Raw genomic sequence first — 19,566 nt, 5'->3', positions numbered from 1 at the left:
CTGATCTATATGTAGGCCAATTATTTTGCGTGTACTAAACGATATAGTGGTCGAACAGAGTGAGTCATATTACAACATTTGTTTAAGGTTTTGTGAGCACAATATGAAGGATTTTTATCAGGGTAAATATCACATTTTATTTTATTTTATTTTTTTTTTCTTAATAATTTACGTCCATGCAGATTTTTAAAATCAGAATATTCTCCTGCGAAGTACTGTTACATAATTCTTCCACTAAGACACAAAGCTGCATTTAGCAATTATCGTTGTGGTGCTGCCGCTTTAAGGCTAGAAAACAATAAGTTATGATATATTTATGGCTGAGGACTAACTATGTCGTTTTTTGCAGCGTTCTAAAGATGAAGCTCACGTTTTGCTAAACTGTTACCTAGCTTGCGGAATCTCTGGGGTTTTATCCAAATGCTCACCCCCCCCCCCCCCCCCCCCCCCCCACCACCCCCATCCCGCCTGATGCTTTGAGAGGCATCTGGGGAGGATTTTGTTCTCTACAAAGACAATGTGTAACAAACAAAACAAAAGTCTACTTCTTTGCCACATTATATAACCGCTCATCGGTTTACATGAATACATGAAACATGAATATATTGTTGTATTGACAAAGCTTTGTGAATGACATAAGTCTTATATTTCTATCATACGAATGGCTTGGTAGTTATTTGGGATTCATGTGTTTTAATACTGTATTGTAGATGAGACTTCAATCAATCAATCAATCAATCAATCAATCAATTATCATACATATATACAAATAACTATAAACACGTAGCTTGTAATTATATAAAAATCTTAATGAACTTCAGCAAGAATTATAATCCATTACAGAATTACAATACATTACACAATTACAATATATTACACAATTACAATATACAATATATTACAGAATTATAACATATTGCAGATACGACATGACAATTGTTATACAAAAGAAACAAGTACATTATTAACACATAACACACTATTGTTTTGAATTTTGCGATTTTTTAAGTAAAGGCCTACTAATAAAACTACTTGTATCGGTTTCAAATTAATATGAACAATATCTTTTAACCCCTGCTTGTACTTTTTAAACGGAAAAAATAAATGATACATGTTATTTAAGACCTGTATTTTACTAATGTTTTCGCATACTAATACTCAATCCAGATAATGCTAATGGTAAAATATACTCAATCCAGATAATACTAAAGGTAAAATATACTCAATCCACATAATACTAAAGGTAAAATATACTCAATCCAGATAATACTAAAGGTAAAATATACTCAATCCAGAAAATACTAAAGGTAAAATATACTCAATCCAGATAATACTAAAGGTAAAATATACTCAATCCAGATAATACTAAAGGTAAAATATACTCAATTCAGATAATACTAAAGGTAAAATATACTCAATCCAGATAATACTAAAGATAAAATATACTCAATCCAGATAATACTAAAGGTAAAATAAACTCAATCCAGATAATACTAAAGGTAAAATATATATATACATACTTCTTCTTTTAAAAGATACGCGACACTGGATCAATTAATATTGTGTGAAAAATAGAGTATGCATACTACCTTCAAATATAGGAAATGGCTTGCCTTAAACAAATACTTATGTCGTACCAAACTGAGCAGACATCGAATGAAAGAACAGTCTGTTTTAAGTCTACGAATTTAACCAGCATAATAAATGATAATGACAATTCTTTCGAAACCTCGATTGCGAGTGTGGCATGAATTGCTCAAAATTAAATCTAATACAGTCGTGTTTTCTTTTGCTTACATACCCTTTGTTATGACTGGTCAATGTCCGGCGTGCGTCGTCGTCCGTCGTGTGTCAACATTTGCCTTGTTAACGCTCTACAGACCACAGTTGTGACCTAATCTTTATGAAACTTGGCCAGAATGTTCATCTTGATTATCTTTAGGACGAATCGAATGATTTATGTGGGATCAAAAACTAGGTTACTAGGCTATATGAAAGGAACATCTTGTTAACGCTCTAGAGACCACATTTTAAATCTAAACTCATTAGAATTAGTCAGAATGTTTGTCTTGACAAAAACAAGGTCATGTTTGAAACTGGGTCATGCGGGGTCAAAAACTTGGTTTCCTGGTAAATCAAAGGAAAAGCTTGGTTACACTCTAGAGGCCACAATTATGACCCTACTTCATAAAATTTAGTCAGAATGTTTATCTTGATGAATCCTATGCCAAGTTTGAATCTAGGCAATGTAGAGTCAAAAACTAGGTCACTAGGCTAGATGAAAGGAAAATCTTGTTAACATTCTAGAGATCACATTTTAAGTTTTGAACTCATGGTATTTCATCATCATCATCTCATGTAATTGCCCCACTCTACAAGAGCATACTCGCAATTTTGTTAAAACTTTGTACACATGCGTAGCAGGCATGACTGACTTGGCCCGGAGTAAAAGTGTTTCTATGTACAGCTGGACTGGCATAAAGCTATCGGTGAGTATTTACATAGGAGAAGATGCAGAATGCATAGCACATTAAGATGCCGGCCTTGTAAGCTGTACGGCCTGTCCACACGCGCATTACTTGGCCGACATACAATGCATGCACAACGCTGTAGTTTGGTATGATGGTGAATTGATCAGAATGTTTGTCTTGATGAAATCATATAAATTTCAAATCTGGCTCATATGTGGTCAAAACCTTGGTCAGTATGCCAGATGAAAGGAAAATAGTGTTAACACTCTATAGAATCAACATTTTAAGTTTGAAATTCATAAGAATTGGTCAGAGTGTTTGTCTTTATGACCTCCATGTAGTCTGTGTTCAGACCTTATGTTTTGTTCACAGGAGATAACTCCTGAGGCAATACAAATTTTGTATCATTATTACCCTTTTATTCTCAAAACATACGATAATCAGAGCCAAGACTGATGAAGTCAAAATATATAAAAGACTTATTTTTTCTAAAAAAAAAAGATTATCTAGTCGGTAGCCAGACTAGACCTCCATGAATCTGTATCATGTGGGGTCAAAAACTACGTCACCCGGTCAAATCAAAGGAAAGCTTGTTAACACTCCAGAGATCACATTTATGACCCTATCTTCATGAAACTTGGTTAGAATGTTTATCTTGATGATCTTTAGACTAAGTTAGAATCTGGATTTTCTGGGATCAGAAACTAGGCCATTCTGTCCAAAAAAAGCTATGTGTGTGCAATAGGGACTGCATTTTTTAATGGATATTCTTGAAATTTGATCAGAATGATTTTCTTAATGAAATCTAGGTCTAGTCTAAACATGGGTCATCTAGGGTCAAAAACTCGGTCACCAAATCAAAGATATACCTTGTGTATGCAATAGGGACTGCATTTTTAGCTCACTTGAGCCAAAGGCTCATGGTGAGCTTTTGTGACCGCTCAATGTCCATCGTACCTCGTGTGTCGTCCGTCCGTCAACATTTTCTAAAAAATCTTCTGCTTGAAAACCACTGGACAGAATTATATTAAACTTCACAGGAATGATCCTTGGGTGGCCCCCTTTCAAAATTATTCAAAGACTTGAATTCCATGCAGAACTCTGGTTGCCATGGCAACCGAAAGAAAAAACTTTAAAAATATTCTTGTCCAAAACCGCAAGGCGTAGAGCCTTGATATTTGGCAGGTGACATAATTCAATGGTCCTTTATGAAGATTGTTCAAATTATGCCCCTGGGGTGAAAAGAGGCCCCGTCCCGGGGATCCCAAGTTTTACATAGACTTATATAGGATTTTTTTAAAAAAAATCTTCTTGTCTAAAACCACAAGACCTAGGCCTTTGATATTTGGTAAGTAGCATTGCCTTGAGATCCTCTACCGAAATTTTTAAATTATAACCATGGGGTGAAAAGAGGTCCTGCCCTGGGTGTTCTCAAATTTTACATAGAATTATATAGGAAAAAACTTTTAAAAACTTCTTGCCTGATACTGCAAGGTCTATGCTTTTGATATTTGGTATGTTGCGTTGCCTTGTGGTCCTCTACCAAAATTGTTCAAATTATACCCCTGGGTGAAAAGAGGCCCTGCCGTGGGGGTCCCAAATTTTACATAGACTTAAATAGGGGAAAAAATCTTCTTGTCTGAAAGTTCAAGGCCTAGGCCATTGATATTTGGTATGTAGCATTGCCTAGTGGATGTCTAACAAGATTGTTCAAATTATTCCCCTGGGGTGAAAAGAGGCCCCGCCCTGGGGTCACTTGTTAAATTAGTTATATAGGAATAAATACTTAAAAAATTATCAGATCATATTTCCTACACTGTTTGATTATAATTACCTGGTGACCTCAAGTGATTAGGGGTCACCTAACTGTGACCTTGACCTACTGACCTACTTCCTTGTTTTTTAAGATACAACCTTGAAATTTTGATGACATGTACAATTTTGCACACCGTTCTTAAAACTGACTTTCAGTGGCCATGAATATGACCTACTGACCTACTTCCTAATATTTTAGCATCAGTATGCCATTTTAAACATGTGGCTCATATTACTCAGGTGAGCGATTCAGGGTCATCATGACCCTCTTGTCTATCTGATGTGCATGCGACTTGTCAAAATGTTTGTCTGCATGAAATCGAGGAGAAAGACTAGGTCACTATGTCAGATCAAAGAGAAAGCTTGTTTACACTCTAGGGGCCAAATTTTTTATCCAATCTTCATAGAACTTGGTCAGAATGTTTAGTATCATAAAGTTTTGTATGATTTTGAATCTAGGTCATGTAGGGTAAAAAATATGGCACTTGATAAAATCAAAGACGCTAGAGGCCAGATTTTTGCTCCAATCTTCACGAAACTTTGTCAGAATGTTCGTTTTCATGAAATCATGGACGTGTTTTAATCTGGGTTATGTGGGGGTCAAAACCTAGGTCACTAGGTCGAATCAAAGAAAATGCTTGTTTACACTCAGGTCACATTTTTGGTCCAATCTTAATGAAAGGTGGTCAGAATACCTGCCTCCACGAAATCTCGGACGTGTTTAAAATTGGGTCAGGTTGGGTAAAAACCTAGATCTCTAGGCTAAATCGAAGAAAAATCTTGTTTACAATCTAGAGACCACATTTCATCTTCATGAAACTTTCGAAACTTTGTTAGAATGTTTATCTCCTTGAAAATCGGACGATTTTGAAATTTGGCCATGTAGTGTCAAAAACTGGGTCACTAGGTGAAACATGTTTACATAGTTATAGTGTGTTGCTCTGGTGAGCGACCTAGGGCTATCTTGGCCCTCTTGTTTTATCAAACTTTGCGTTTGATAAAAGTCATTAATCTACGTCACGTTACAACGCGCGTGTTCTATAGTCAACTTTTGATATATTTAATTTAGGCCTTAAGGGTCGATTGACATTTGAATTCGGCGGCTGTATGTTGAAGGAAATGATCGTTTAATATAGCCGAGTTTTTATCTCTGTGAAAACCTTGCTTCTTCAAATAGTTTATTGAAACAAGATCTACTACAAACATAGGACATTACAGGGTTATTAGCTCGACTTTTCGAAGAAAATGTATAGCTTCTGCACTCGCCCCGGCGTCGGCATCGGCGTCGCCGTTGATTAAAGTTTTTCATAATTTCAAATATCTCTGTTACTATCAAAGCTTTTGACTTGAAACTCAAAATAGTTACTATCAAAGTCTTCACCAGGAAACACATTTCCCATAACTCTGATTAGAATTTTAGAGTTATGCCCCTTTTTAACTTAGGATTACTTGTTAAAGTTTTTGATAAAATAGAAAAAGTGGAAACTCCACAGGTCGCTCAACACAAAAACGAAAATGTTGCAGGCTCGGTTTGATTGAGCCTGTTCATGGACGGTAGTGGAAATGCATGCTACCGTCCACGCCCTCAAAGTCAAATATCTCTGTTACTATCAAAACTATTGACTTGAAACTTAAAAAACTTTTTTACCATCAAAGTTTACACCAAGAGAAACAATCCCCATAACTCTGATAGTAATATCCCTTTATTACTTGGATTTTTTACTGGCAAAACTCTAATTCAGTGTCAAGCACTGAGAAAAGTCGAGCGCGCTGTCTTACGGACAGTTCTTGTTTTTATGTTGTAATTCCTCGTTCACACTTTTATATAGTAAAAATCCATGTTCTTTCTGTATGTATGTTTGAAGGCTGATACAAAAACTTATCAGTATCATTGCTTCCCTTTGTATACACAAGAGCTCATGCCCTTGTTATTCACAAAACTAGAACTCAGATGTATTTCATGAATTCTTACTGATATTTATCAATACATTAAATCATTTAATTTCAAAAACAATTTAAGAGCCTGGCAGTCAGTCTTATGTGCGTCTTATGTGTGTCTGTTTGTAAGACCTGTTTTTTTTTTATTATTTGATTAATTTTAATTGTGTAAATATACTCACAGTATGTATGTTATACTATATGGATGAGTGTGTTCTTACTGCTTTTCCTTTTTTGAACTTTTAAATTTACATCTTTGTCTTTACTTTCTGTTGTTTTTTGTGCTCTTTTCATTATTGTACACTATAAACAGTTGTTATTTTTAAAAACTGTAAAGAAACCACTACATTAGTAATTTTTTATGAATAATTTTAATCAAATTCTAGAAAAGCTTTTTAATTTTGTGTCGAGACTTCATCCTTTTATATAACTATGTATATACTTCAAGTGCTTACATTTTTTATAAAAGTTCATACAACCGGAAACAACCCTTGACAAAAATAATAACGAGATGCTAATAACTGCTACTTATTCACAGATGTAACAAAGAATTCATGTTCTAATTACCACACATCACGACACAACTTTTACCTTAGATTACGACTTACCTTTTAACCTCACAATATGACATAACTTTTCTTATTTTGGTTTCTTTTGTTTCAGTAGTCAGTTGACAAATACCTCTTGTTTCTATTTTCAAATTGCACTGTGTCTAACAGTGAGAAGTAGATACTTTCTCTGGTATGATCTGAACATGTACAGGTACGGTACTAATCTTGAATCTCATTATGATTTGGAAATCTGTAAATCTGCAGTTTTCCAACATAGAGATTGTGACGTCATAAAATTATTTTTGAATCTGCTATCATTATTATTATTAAAAAGGTATATCCATTTTCTAAGAATGGAGCCCCTCAAAACACAAATATGGCGTGCAAATAATGGGGAACACGTTCAAACATAAACAACGATCTCGAAGCAAACAAAATGAAGACCTCGTTTGCACTTTATGTTATTCGTTTTGAGCTCGTTTTCAACATGTTACATTATGATGTCCATCATAATTGAGCGAGACCCTGGAATTGTCCTGGAGACGTTTTTTAACCGGCTACTTTTAACATATGCTAGGGATTCACCTGATGGTGGTAACGGTCATTTACACTACTGTAACTTTGGAACTTCGCGTGTTCCATAAAACATTTAAACTTCAAAGTGGTGTTTTACAACTGACCGCGTCTATGCTGTCATAGATACATTTCTTTTTCTATGTATTTTGTGTATATGTTACTCCAAAACACATGCATATACGCCGTGTAGTTGCTGTCTTTTCCTATCGGATGTGTATAATATTTTTTACTACGAGCATTGGTGCATCTTTAATTTGATAGGCGTTTAAACTTCAATGGTTTTGAAATACTTTACATGTATGTTACACAAATTGTAAACAGAAACAAAAACGTGATTCAACAAAATCTAGCCAGTTTTTACTCATGAAAAACAGCCATATTACATTCTAAAGGAATTAAACTGTATTTTATATCATGTGCACAAAACAGATTTCCCTGGTACCGATTTATACTATTTTCAGATTTGATATATATTCTTTCTTTGTTCGTTTGAAGGAATAGCCCTTGAAAGATATTTTATGCCCATATAAGTTTGACAAATTACAATACAGTGTGTTTATAAACATAAAATATACACTTTTAATTTTGCTTGCAGCTGTTCATACACTACAAAGTCTATCTAATTTAGACCAAAGTTGGTGAGTACTGTCTAGTTATAAATCAGTACAGGGCAATATACTGTTTAGTGAGGGAGTAGGTTATACAACATTCAGAGATAAGTCTACGTTTTAGGGAAAAATCGAACATCACCAAATAGTAGAAAGATAGTTGTTTTATATGAGAATTAAACAGCATTAAAAAGTCATTGTCAATGTACTCATGGTTGTATTGAGCTACGGAAAGGGGAAGCATGAAGTTTAATTCTAAAGAACGGTTACATGTCTTCGTTGAGATGTATTTGTAACGATTTGATGATGTATTGCGCATCCTTAACCCTTATCCTGCTGGACACGATTGATTCTGCCTTTGTGACCAGTGCATCCGTGCAGTCTAATCATGATCTCCACCGTTCGCCATTCAGTCAGTATCTTTTTGGTAAGCACCCCTTTTTACAGTTAATGGCACTGTCCAAATTGAAAAATGGACAAGTTCATTATAGAAATTTAGCCGGGTAAGGGTTAAGTATGTAATGTGCAGTTTCCTTTAGCAGCTAACTGTATTAAATTTTCATTTTCAGGGCCTATGAAAGCAGTTAGCACACCAATAAACGATAACTGGAAAATTGGCATTATGTTTGAAAAGCATTTTGAGAATCCGAGATATTTTTAAGGAAGAACCCAGTACTGAACGTATAGGCAGATTTCTGCATTTGAAATGGGCTTTAGTTGTAGGGGCAATTGCAAACAAAATGTAATATGTTTAATGATAATTATTGTCATTTTTATGTTCTTATTTCGGCTGAATAGCTTACTAATCAGTAAAGTTAGATTTAAAACTTATATTGATAAACCGTACATTGTTGATGGCAAATTTAATGTGAAACTTAAAAAGGAGCATTACAAAAATAAAGACAGTGCTGTAACGCCACGTAATCGGTCTGAAAGTATAGTTAAAAATACTCACATAATCGCAAAAACTAATGGCAGAAAAGAAATCAGTAAATATATACTTGCAATGATTAAGGCGATACAACAAAGTGATAAAACAGCTGAAAAGAAAGTAAATGTGTTAGAACATATTGGCTGCCCTCCTGTTCCAAGAAAAGTAAATGGCGTTGAAGACTTATTATGTATGGTAGGTGAATTTGTTTATTATATCAATTTTGTAACGGTCAGTTGGTGCTATTGGTCAGATGGTACTGTTGACACAGATAAGTTTTATTGGCTGAAAAAATGTCTACATAAAAGCGTAAAAGTCAGCTGAGCAAAAGCAAATGGGTAAAATATTAATCCAAAAGTGTTGCAATGAAAAGCATTAGCAGTAATTTGAATTATTTCTATTCATTAAACTTATGTTGCAGCCGCCTCCTGTGTTCTTGCCAGAGTTTAAGAATCCATGCTGGTACTCTAATGAGAGACGTTTACAATGTCTTCCGTACTTCCAAATAATTGGTATGGATAAAAGCGGATCTACTGATTTGTTCGACAAAATTGCTAAACACCCGGATGTTCTGAAGAATGATGGAATTTTGCAAAAGGAAACAATGTGGTGGTCTTGGTTACGATATGGTTAAGTATCTTAGTTACAAAGCGGTTAGTTACTAAGTAGTTAGTTGCTAGGCAATTTGACTTTATCATTAACATTCATTCATTAACTATAAATTGTGAGATCTAAATTCCAAATATATTCGTAATTGGGGCCTCCGTGGCCGAGTGGTTAACGTCTTCGCTGACTTTGAATCACTTGCCCCTCACCGATGTAGGTTCAAAACCTCGCTTTGTGTGTAGAATTATTCATGGCTTACGCTTACCAGGTGCTGGCCCGTGATGAATTATGCCCGGAGGTTTTTATTATCTGGAAGTTTAACTTAATTTAGTTTAATTTCCTTCCCCTCCATAAATATTTAGCATAAATTGATATGTACTTTTTGGATGTTTGAAGGAACCTGTCTGAAATAGTTTACCATTACAGCTTCTTTTTGTTGTGGGCCTACTATGTAAATGCGTGGCTCTGGGGCTGTGATTTTGGTTCTCTGTGTTTCCGAGAAATCTACCCTTACCTATTATCTTTTGGAAGTAGAGAAACTTTTTGTGAAATTTTAGTCAAGTAAGAATACCTTTTACAAACGTTTGCATAATTCAATGGTAGAGCACAGTGTATATTTGATTATACAGTTATTGCACAAAAGCTGTTCTGTTAATTCTCTGAGTTGCCAACTTACTAATCTGCGGTATGCATGTCAAGGTATTCAAATATGAGAAGTACATGTCTAATTTCAGGTCATTGGTTGAAAACTCGAAGGGAAGTTCAGCCTTTTCAAAGGTATTTGCAGTATTTCGCATCAGCGGCATACACCATTCAGTCACATCCGGAATCAAGACTTATAACAGGTTCAATTCTTAGAAAATTATATAGACATCATTGGTAATCCATATGTGCGACCCCTCCCGCAGATGTACTTTAGTCTAATTGAAATTTTCTCTGGAATCACAGATACGTTGGCTGCCCACATTTATTTTGTAGAAGATATCAAACTTCTTTTTCAAAACTATTCAGACATATCTTCAATTATTGTGTCAAACAATTTTCTTAAGGTACTCCCAATGTTGAAAATGTTACAAAACATTTACATTTCAAAACATTGCCAAAATGGCAAAATAAAAATGAAAGCGGAGCTGTCAAAATGACAAAATACTGCTATATTTAAGAAATTATATAAGTTTAACCATATCTTATTACTGAGAGTACCTCGAAAAATATTCTACATATATAACCAAGGCAAAGTTAAAGAATAAATACTCTCGAAAAAGGAGTTTGATAATTTCTAGAAAAAAAACATTGACAATCGAAGTACTTATAATATTATAGAAAATATATATTACAGAGAAGCTTACCTTTGTATAAAGTATTTCCTACTTCCTCTGAACAATTCAGTGTATTCATTATAAATGATAATGGTCTATGAGGTATAAATTTCCAAAATCAAAATTCACCCAAAGGGTGGTTTCCAAACACTTTTGATGAACCTTAAATTTACATTTAATTGATACATTGTTTGTTTGATTATTTTGGGTTTAACGTCGTTTTTCAACAGTATTTTAGTTATGTAATGGCTAGCAACTTGATCAGTGTGCCTGGATTCTATACCAGTAAAAACCTGTTCTCTGAAAAAAAATGCCAACTTCCTCACATAAAGTAGAGGTGAAGTACGAATGTAAACCATGCCTTTTATTAAACCGTCACGGAGAGCATACTTCTTGCCCGGCGATCGAACTTTCCTTAATGAACTAAGTAGGCGGACTAATGTTAGTATTTTACAGTAATTAATATTTAGTCTGGTAGCACGTGTCTTTGAAAATAGAGCCTTTGTGACGCATTTTGGTGAGGACTGGTCCAAATTTAGGCGCAGTCTGGCCGCATTTTTTGTTCATGAAAAACTATAAAGTACTTATTTCTAAGCTGATGGAACTCCAATGGACTTCTGGGACATGAGTGGATGGGTGGATATACCACAGAATAATGGACTAGCAGAGCCCGCTGTTATTACAGCACATCTGATAAAACACATGAATCCAAGGGTTAAACTCATTATTATCCTACGAGATCCTGTTGAAAGGCAAGTTCATAAAATATTATCAAAAGGAAGAATAATTGGTATTTTTGTCTATGAAGAATAAAACTAGATAAGATGCGCTGATTGTGCGGTAAGGGGAACCTCCGTTATTTATAAAACGTTAACTATTCAATATTCGTGACGTAATGGCATTGAAACATCTGCTGATATAGTCGGTGTTGTATTATGTACATATATTACAAATATGGATTTCATAATGAATAACATTTCATAACAACGAGATATTATACGATACATATTTTATTTGGGTGCAACCTTTACATGTTGTACAATATGTTTTATTGATATATAATTTTGCTATATTGACTGTCATTAAAGTTCCATAAGGCGCTGATTTTTTTGTTCAAAAAACAAATGAAACAGCTGTCCAAATAGATGGTATGCACAATTTCATGGTCAGATAAGTGCAACGTTTAACACTGTACATGAATGTTTACAGTTAGAGCCAGTTAGGTAACCCAAAACAATAAATCTACTGCACTCATTAATATTCAACCATTTTACAAATTTAAGAAAAAGAAAAAAATAGGAATAACCAACATATTAGTAGCTTTTGTATTCAAGGCGGAAAATGAGGCAGCCACATTTCAAATGTAGGCATTATGTTGAAACTCTGTAACTTGAATTCGTGGGGATTGGGTATTTACTTCTAGTTAACCGGAGGATAATTGCTTTAGGTTTTTATCAGTGTGTACCTTCATGTACATGTTAAAATGACAGATGCATTTGGAATAATATGAGAGTAGCAATTTCAAACGCATTGTTCATAGTTTTGTTATATATTGCACGATCACGACTTAAAGTAGGCAGTATTTGTTACTTCAGCACGTCGTGACATATCTGCACTATATAAGTATTTGACTTAAGGGTCTTAAAATTCAGTCTGATACAACCGAAATCTCAGTTTGTTGACTCTGACTTAAACTTAGCGAAAATACTTGTATTTCGAAGCTTTCTTGATGGAACTCGAACATTTTTTTTGAGGTAACCGCATTTTTGAGATATACGTGTTGGACATATTGGGCTTCGACTGTATTTAGACTACCAATATACTTCCAGATTAACATCGACATTTTGAAATGTGTTAAAAACAAATTTCGGCTAACGCTAAATTAATTAAGAATCAATTCTATCATCTTAAGTTATATAGGGCGGCTACAGAAATATCTATAGGTTACAAGTTTATCTTTAAAAATAATTGACACATAATTTTCTTTCGGAGCACAAAATTATCTGAAATTGTGGCGCTTCAAAATGGCATATATCAAAAAAATGATTACATGTAAATACAGATATATAGAATTTTCTTCCGCCCGTAAAGGAGTTGCTGTAACCGTCTGAAGATGTTCAAAAACACCATAAATCAAACTAACGTCATATTGTTACATGTAAACTGTGTATAAATGAATTTTGACCAGAATTTCAATATCACATCATCACGGAAAAAAAACCACGTGTGTTACTCTGATACTTAAGAAGACCGTAAATAAAATAAAATAAAGATATTGTACAGTTTCTGAATAGCCAGCCTGTGTCGAGCGGACCAGATGCAGTTTGAATGTTACCTAAAATTTCTAAATTTGACTTAATATGATTTTGTGCATGTGTTTTAGAGACGGGTCTTAAAACGTCTTCGAGATAGCTGTAATCTTCAGCTAAGTGAGTTCAAGATAACAATTTTTACCTGTATGTATACTACATGTTATAAAACAGGTATGAAGCCTCCGTGGCCGAGTGGTTAAGGTCGTCGACTTCAAATCAATTTCCCCTAACACATGTTATAAGACAGGTATGGTCTATTCCGCTTTGCAATACAATGTGACAAACGTCTGTTATTTCTTATTTTATAGGCTGTTTAGTGACTACTTTTTTCTGAAACAGGGAGTTATGACGTTGGAAGGATTCCATTCAGAAGTTGTCAAATCCATTGAAAAGCTTCATTCCTGTACTAAAGGGTCATCTTCGTTAAGGGGTTGTTTGTATAATAGAAATCTTCACTTGGGATTAAATGTAAGAAAACCAAATTAATTTTAGATTAAAATATTGTAGAGCGATGCCATTTGATGATAATCGCCTTCGCAAATGTAAACCTCTGAGAGTAATACATATTCTAATATGACTGTCTCTGTTAAAACACTCTTACGCTAGAATGACGTCACGTTTACGTGCGGTGACGTCAAATGTTTTGTTGCAACCAAGAAAGAGCGTTTCTATATTTTATCTAGTGTTTGAGATTAAGGGCATATTAGAATCGAACTAATTTATAGCACAAGCGTGCTTTAACACTATCTATACACTCGGTTGGTAATACGTCGTTCAAATAAATTCTCTCGGGCTGCGCCAACGTAAAATTATTGCGCCCGACGTATAACAACCCATCGTGCATAAATAGTGCTTAAGCAATCTTTAGCTATAAATTATTTCTTAATTGAACTTACTGTTGCTATCAGCAAGTAGTGTTTAATCAGATTATTCATCAGATGTAAGCTTTGACCTATAGAATATTCCACTTTTGGGATCAGTAGCATAAAGTGAATGGATTGCAACTGCTCTATATGTTTCAATAATGTCTGGCCCAACCCATTGCTTTTGTTAAACCCCTTATATATATAGTGTGTGTGTTATTATGTGTTCGCACCGAATAAAATGAGAATAAACCAATAAAAAAATCGTTTTTTTTTCACATTTAGATAGTAATGAATAAAGCATCAACCAATATAACCAAATTGCATTCAATTTTCTTTCAGGCAAGGATACATCTAGGATTTTACTCAGTATTCATGAAGGACTGGCTAAAGGTTTTCCCGAGGGAGCAATTTTATATAACAACAACAGAGATGTATTCCCAATCTCCGAGTCAGATCCTGCAAGAAGCATTTGATTTTCTTGATCTACGTATGTACGCATTTGATTCAATTGAACCGCATACCTTCACACTTTATTTAATTTATTAACGTATGCTCGCATTTGATTTCATTGATCTATTTATCTATGCATATTATCTACGCAATTGATTTCATTGATCTACTTCTGTAAGCATTCATTTGATTTTATCGGCCTACATAAGTACAAAGTTGATTTCACCGATCTACGTATGTACTCATTTCACGTACGCACTTGTTTGATTTAAGGTTTAGGAGTCATCATCTAAACACAGAAACATTTGATAAACCAAAATCATCTTTTACCTGACCATTACATGTTCTACGACGGATACTTTATATAAAATAAATAAAAGTTGTCCCCTTTTGAAAATTAATGACATTTGTAAAGAAATAAAAATAAACAATTGCTGAAAACTGTGTTCCACATTGTTATGCGAAATTTAACCACTCGCACACGCTATTGCAAATGCATCAAAACGAACATATATCACAATTTTTTGAAAATGGTGAGTTTTTAAAGGTGTTTGACTGTCCGGAAGTGGTGCCCCTTCAGGCAGTCCTTTTCCGGAATTCAAAGTTTATTGACATTTGTTTCGTAGAGTTATGTACATGTTCTACATGCTGTTTAATTACCCTATTCTACACAACTCTTTCTTTCTATGATTTGGTGCTGTTTCATTTTGTTTCTTAAAACGTAAAGCTAAGCGATAACTGATCTAAATCATTTGGCTTTTTTGGCCATGATGTTTTGTTTTCTTTGCTTTTAACTTAGAAGTTATTGATCGAGACACTGAAAATGCCAAAATGGTATGCATAAGTTACGTTTTATGTCTTATGCTAGATCTCATTGATTACTCTTTATTTTTTCTTGGTCTACAAACAGAAAAATTTGGGTTTTTTTATTCTTTATCTATAATAAAGGTCCTTCGTCCTCGTATGTATAATTCGGTCCGTGGAAGTTAACGTTTGGCTTTTTACGTTATAATAAGATAAAATGTTATTTACAAGGCTGGCTATTATAAAAAGATGATAATGATAATCTTTTGGCTTTTAGGGCCAACACAAGACATTACTTTATTTCCGACGATGACTATTTTAAAAGGATCATTTGATGTTCTGTATCTGCCTACAATAGTATCTGATACCTAAACTCTGCGAAAAGAGGCATCTTTTTTTAGATTGCCTGTTGATCTATAAACAGAAGCTGTGGGCACTTTGATACATATATTATAACACTGTCAATGTAGTAGCGTCTTTTATGCAAAGTTTGTAGTTGTGCATAAGCAAAGCTTTCGGATTTTGTCACCTGTTGTTGCATAAACATTTTATATTTTAGGGAAACTTACACGTAAAGAAGTAGATCAATTTTCGAGAGCTGAAAGACAGCACGTCACAAAGAATAAAGATAATTTGGGACAAATGTTGCAGCAGACGAGAGATATTCTTGAGCGGTTGTATGGAACATTTACTAAAGAGCTAGCATCTATTCTTGAAGATGATAAATATTTATGGAAGAAGACTGTTCAAACCTGAGACAATCTTGTCTGCTTCTAGTGTCAATAATAAAGCCTCATTTCCAGCGCCTCCCAAAGCACTTCTTGATTGAATATATGAAAGCGAATGTTTTTATTGCTTGATTGCGAGGCACAAATCCAAACGCGCACATTTGTTTTCAAGCAAATATCCTTGAGCACTCTTCTGATTATAGAAATGAGTTTTGAGCAAATGAGATCGGTCATTAAGTTGAGGACAAGTGCTGTTTTAACAATCATTGTTTTCTTTTTTGACCTATTTATAGACAGTCACTTTATGTCAAAAGGTGAATAAACAATTTGAAACGTATCTAACGCTTATTGAAAAATTTGGCAGGAACAAAAATGTTACTGAAATACATTTTTGAACAAAAGTTAAGCGATCCGCCATAACAAAATATCGTTTACACACCCAAAGCACTGCTGTCCAACGTCCGAACCCGTGTAAACATAGTGGGTAATGAATATGGTAATAACAACAGCTTTGAATTGGGTAAGGAACCCGTTTGCTTCTTTAAAAATGGTCTGTACGTTAAAAGACCCTTCTCATATTTCAACTTATTATTGCTGTTGTCGGTGGTTGATTTGTTTATGTAAAATGAGAAGTCTTATTTCAAAATTACTAACATAGCAATTATGATAGTTTTAATGATAATAATATTGATGATAACAATAATTATGATACTAATGGTAATAAGACAACGATAAAAATCATGAGACGTAACTAAGTTTAGAGATATAGAATTGATTACCATAATTATTTCTTTACACTAGCTCTCTTAAAGTACATCGTTATTATATCGAATGAAAGTCCTTGGTCATAGCAAATGGAAAATTACACTAATTAACTTACTTTTTCGTTTCCTGAAACAACGACAATTCAAGTATATCTTGGCTGTTGTCATGTTATGACCTTGCTTCATACAAGCAGACGGAAATATCTTCATCATATCCATCAGTAGAGACTTAAGATAAAGAAGCCGTAATGAACGGCATTTTCAACATCAAGTTGAATCGTTGATCTCATGTTTAGATAATAGCAAAAGCTCATCTTCGCTCGATGTAGGTCAAATGCACATTTTTAACGCAAATGGCGTGGAAATATCACGTTTAAACCTAACCCTAAATTGTAGTGACGTTGCCATTTATACGCCGATTATATTAGTTTCGGGGCGTCGAATGTATTCAAAAAGTATTTTATATAATATAACGGGCCCGTTGAAACCTATACGGTGATGTAATTTTATATTTTGTTATGGCGGATTACTTAACTTTCAAAATATATACTCCGACTATTCGACGAAAGGAATGCTTACTTTTATTTTACTGTAAAATGAGCGAAAACATGCGTGGGTTTCCGAGGTCGTTTTCTCTGTATTGTCTCATTCCTCACACACACACACACGCACGCACACACACACACACACACACACACAATGGAACTGGTTCAACCCCAAAAGATATAATGACCAGCCTACATCACTTCTTAAGGAATTTGTCTAGGTTGTTAATCTTACATTGAGAGTAAGTAGAGAAGCTTTCAAATAGCCTTAACCTTTTTCTTCCTTTGAACTAACTTATTCTTACAATTTACTTTGTCGAAATCGAACCCTTCCGCTTAGCTCAGTAGGGAGAGCGCTGATCTACGGATCTTTGGGTCATGAGTTCGATCCCTGGTCTCCGTGGCAATTTGATAAAAGGCATTGTGTCTGAAATCATTCGCCCTCCACCTCTGGGGATCGAACTCACGACTCCGCGATCCGTAGACCAACGCTCTCCCTACTGAACTAAGCGGGCAGGCTTCCATTAAATGAAATCATAAATAATATTTACTTAATAATTGAAAGATTGTAACTATAAGCGAATTATTTATTGATATTGAAGTTGCATTGATAAATCTATGCCATACTGGTTAGAGGGAACTTCGATAGTGGGTAGTTTCTGTTTCTACGGTAGTGGACCCGAAATAACAATAGTTTGATACGTAATCTTGTTTTGTGAATCAGAGTTTCTTTTATTCATATATAGTTATATATACATATATACAGCAATGATACACACTTAACATACATTTTCAATGGTATAAATGAGAATAGGTATGTATTTTCTAGGAAATATTGTTAAATATCAATTTAAATGTTGACTTGAATCTCAATGAAAAAAAGTATGTTAACATTTTTGAACTTATGATAATTGATTAAGTATGTGATTTCTCCGCTTCAATTACCACGCCATGTAACGTTATATACCGGTAATAGATTTCTTGGCGAACAATATGTCGATTTATTAATGATACAAAAACATTTCAATTTGTTCTTACAAAATGTTATGAGTGTAGTTTACGACTGTCACAGAAATACTTACGGTTATTCGGTGTTATGATTCGGTTGGTGATGTTATATGATTCTTCTGAGGAGGTTATGATTCTTCATAGCATAGACTTACGCACACTTACTTACAGTAGTTCCTCTTGTACTTGTCCAGTGTACCTAACTGCATATATCCGTAGGCACACACACACACACACACACACACACACACACCCACACACACACCTGCGCGCACACACAATTGTATAATTTAATCGTATCCCCCTAATTCAGTACACTGCGACAGTAACAACACATTGATAATGAAAGACATTTGACTCACGAATCAAATTGGAAAACAGTTTATCCCATTTTTTCGTACAATTATATTCGGGCTTGCAAGTATCTTTGTAAAGCCCAATAATAATAAATAATAAAGGAGATGATATGTTACATAGTTCTTATTAAATATTTAGTCGTTCGGTTTCTCTTATTTTTTAAGTAGAGTTCCTTTACTCTTTACTCTCAATCTAGTGCTGATACTGCTTGAAACGTAATGTTAGATATAGTGTTAACGTTTGAGAGACGTTTCAATCACTCTGGTAAAAGAAACTTCCTGTTTTAACAAACTTTTCTATTTTTAATTCACTTCATCCTTGAACAGAAGCTTAACTAACAAAACAGAGTTTATTAGCTGATTTTACAGTCAGTCTGGTCCCATTTATATGATACAAATATAAGACGGTTAATTTTGATTATCATGTTTAACTGTGAACGAGTAACTTTTATGCCAAACTGTAAGACGATTTCGTGTTTGGCGACCACATTGCTATTACGACAAGAAGCGTTAATGCTTATTGTGAGTGGCGTGTTTGCTTTTGTTGAAGGCAAATCCATGTATAGTATTTGTTTTTCCGTTTTTATTCTTTATATGATGTTTTCTCCTATCTGAGCAAGCCTTGTAAAATTTGAATAAGTAGCTGTCCGTTTCAACTTGCTCTGTTTCGTTTACCCTCACTAATATATCCACGTGTAGAGCCGACGGAGTTCAAACTGTTTTACACTGTATTTCAAATTTGAAAGGCCATCGCTGCGCATGCGCAGTTTCGTTGATTCCAGTAAACATGACCTGAAAAAGTTGCTAATTGTAATGAGTCTCAAAACTAGCGTTTGGTTCTAAGAATATTCTTAAAATTAACCAATGGCTATATTGCATTTTGAAACTAACCCAAAATCAAGCTCCTTGATATATCTC

At 34.3% G+C, this 19,566-nt stretch overlaps 1 protein-coding gene across 2 annotated transcripts; it reads left to right on the top strand.

Annotated features, from left to right (window-relative positions):
- Window positions 1–18,490, top strand: LOC123557835 (carbohydrate sulfotransferase 15-like). 2 transcript variants are annotated; one of them, XM_045349567.2, is made up of 8 exons: window positions 1–122; window positions 8,529–9,085; window positions 9,312–9,519; window positions 10,231–10,341; window positions 11,411–11,567; window positions 13,436–13,595; window positions 14,333–14,480; window positions 15,807–18,490. In XM_045349567.2, exons 2-8 carry the CDS (start codon window positions 8,666–8,668, stop codon window positions 16,001–16,003), a joined length of 1,401 nt encoding a protein of 466 aa, XP_045205502.1. In that variant the 5' UTR covers window positions 1–122; window positions 8,529–8,665; the 3' UTR covers window positions 16,004–18,490. The 2 variants fall into 2 exon arrangements, with proteins under 2 accessions (XP_045205502.1, XP_045205509.1); XM_045349574.2 differs by lacking the exon at window positions 1–122 and adding an exon at window positions 6,038–6,986.
- Window positions 18,491–19,566: the final 1,076 nt, after the last annotated feature.

This window comes from Mercenaria mercenaria, chromosome 15 (genome assembly GCF_021730395.1).
Source record: "Mercenaria mercenaria strain notata chromosome 15, MADL_Memer_1, whole genome shotgun sequence".
Taxonomy (NCBI): domain Eukaryota; kingdom Metazoa; phylum Mollusca; class Bivalvia; order Venerida; family Veneridae; genus Mercenaria; species Mercenaria mercenaria.
Note: the sequence above shows the minus strand (reverse complement) of the source record. Positions and strands in the feature narration are given on the sequence as shown.